The sequence below is a fragment of the Apis dorsata genome, unplaced genomic scaffold (assembly GCF_000469605.1).
Source record: "Apis dorsata unplaced genomic scaffold, Apis dorsata 1.3 scaffold_51269, whole genome shotgun sequence".
NCBI lineage: Eukaryota > Metazoa > Arthropoda > Insecta > Hymenoptera > Apidae > Apis > Apis dorsata.
This window is the reverse complement of record NW_006267220.1, coordinates 1-1285: the sequence shown is the minus strand read 5'-3', so window position 1 is coordinate 1285 and position 1285 is coordinate 1. Positions and strand designations below refer to the sequence as shown.

The 1285-nt window shown below is 35.2% G+C and overlaps 1 protein-coding gene across 1 annotated transcript; it reads right to left on the bottom strand.

Moving 5' to 3' along the window:
• Nucleotides 1-285: 285 nt before the first annotated feature.
• LOC102677909 lies at nucleotides 286-1279 on the bottom strand. Its single transcript, XM_031514901.1, has 3 exons — nucleotides 1121-1279; nucleotides 957-1055; nucleotides 286-599 (listed from the first exon to the last, which is right to left on the bottom strand). The coding sequence occupies exons 1-3, from the start codon at nucleotides 1182-1184 to the stop codon at nucleotides 391-393; spliced, it is 372 nt and encodes a 123-aa protein (XP_031370761.1). The 5' UTR covers nucleotides 1185-1279; the 3' UTR covers nucleotides 286-390.
• Nucleotides 1280-1285: the final 6 nt, after the last annotated feature.

The window sequence follows — 1285 nt, the reverse complement described above, 5'->3', positions numbered from 1 at the left end:
ATTATGCTATTTGACTCTGATACCCATTTTTCATTTGAATTAATTTCGTAAAGCTGATCTGTGAATCTTACATCCCTACATATTTTAACTTGTCCTCTTTCATGAAGCCAGATCCGGAATCCTTCTGTATTTTCATCATATTCGACGAAAATGCCTTTTTTTGACATCCCATTTTCGTCTCTTCTTTTTAGGAATATGAAAGTATACTTCTTCTCCGAAGGTTCTCAGACCTGAAATATTCGGTCTCTTCTTGAGCCAGTTCAATAGGTGTTACTCCTTTCTCGCCACTGGTTCCGGTTTTATTTAAAGTGTAAACAGTGTAATTAACTGCTTCAGTTCATATTTTGATTGGCAATTTTCCTGCATGTAACGACGTTCTCGCTAAGTCAACTACAGTACTGTTTTCTCGTTCAGCGCAACCATTCTGTTCCGGAGTAAATGGTACTGTTTTCTGATGCGTAATGCGATATTGTTATGTGTTAGTTCCTCAATTTCTTTATTGATGAACTCAAGATCATTATCTGATCTGAAGATCTTGATTCCTTTTTCTAAATGCTTATCAGTCTTTTTGAAAAAATCCTCTAGACATTGTGATGTCTCTGATTTATTTTTGATAAAATATAAACTTCTCCACTGACTGTAGTCATCTTTCAACATTAAAAAATATCAAGCGAATTTTCTTGCATTCGACATGAAAGATCTGCATGGATGAGTTTTCCAATGCGTTCTGGTTTTGTATCGCTTTTTGGGAATGGTAGTCTGTGCAGTTTTTCTAAAATGCAATTTTCGCAAGAAAATTTCTGATCCTTAAAAATGATATTCTCGGATTTTAGAATTTTCTTCACCTGATCCACATTCTGATGAGATTCGTTTATGCCAGGAGAAAAGAGAACTGCGCACTGCTACATTTGTCTGATGCTCTGTAATTATTTTAAATTTCATTACCAATAACTTACCTTTTCTTTCTCCTACTGCAACAATATTTCCATTCTTCATGAATGTGCATATTTTATCATGGGAGTATTGTCGTAATCCCTTGTCAAGAGCTGCACCCGCCGAAAAAAGATTGAAATCTAGTTTTGGTATGTGAAAAAAATTACTGAGGTACTTTCGCACTCACTCTTTTTCATTAAAAACAAGAATGTCGATATCTCCTGATCCAATTGCTTGAATATACTTTCCATCGCCTATCTTAATATTTTCTAAATTTCTCTGTGTCAAGTTTTTTATACGACGAGAACCATTCGCGACGATTTGACATGTGCTCAGTCGCACCTGAATCCAT

What these genes read in the sequence shown, in the direction of transcription:
- LOC102677909 (XM_031514901.1), bottom strand. Translation starts at nt 1,184, where the DNA reads ATGGAAAGTATATTCAAGCAATTGGATCAGGAGATATCGACATTCTTG. An exon ending in CTTGTTTTTAATGAAAAAGA is followed by an intron (nt 1,056 to 1,120) that starts GTGAGTGCGAAA and finishes ATCTTTTTTCGG; the next exon opens with CGGGTGCAGCTCTTGACAAG. An exon ending in TGCAGTAGGAGAAAGAAAAG is followed by an intron (nt 600 to 956) that starts GTAAGTTATTGG and finishes AAAATAAATCAG; the next exon opens with AGACATCACAATGTCTAGAG.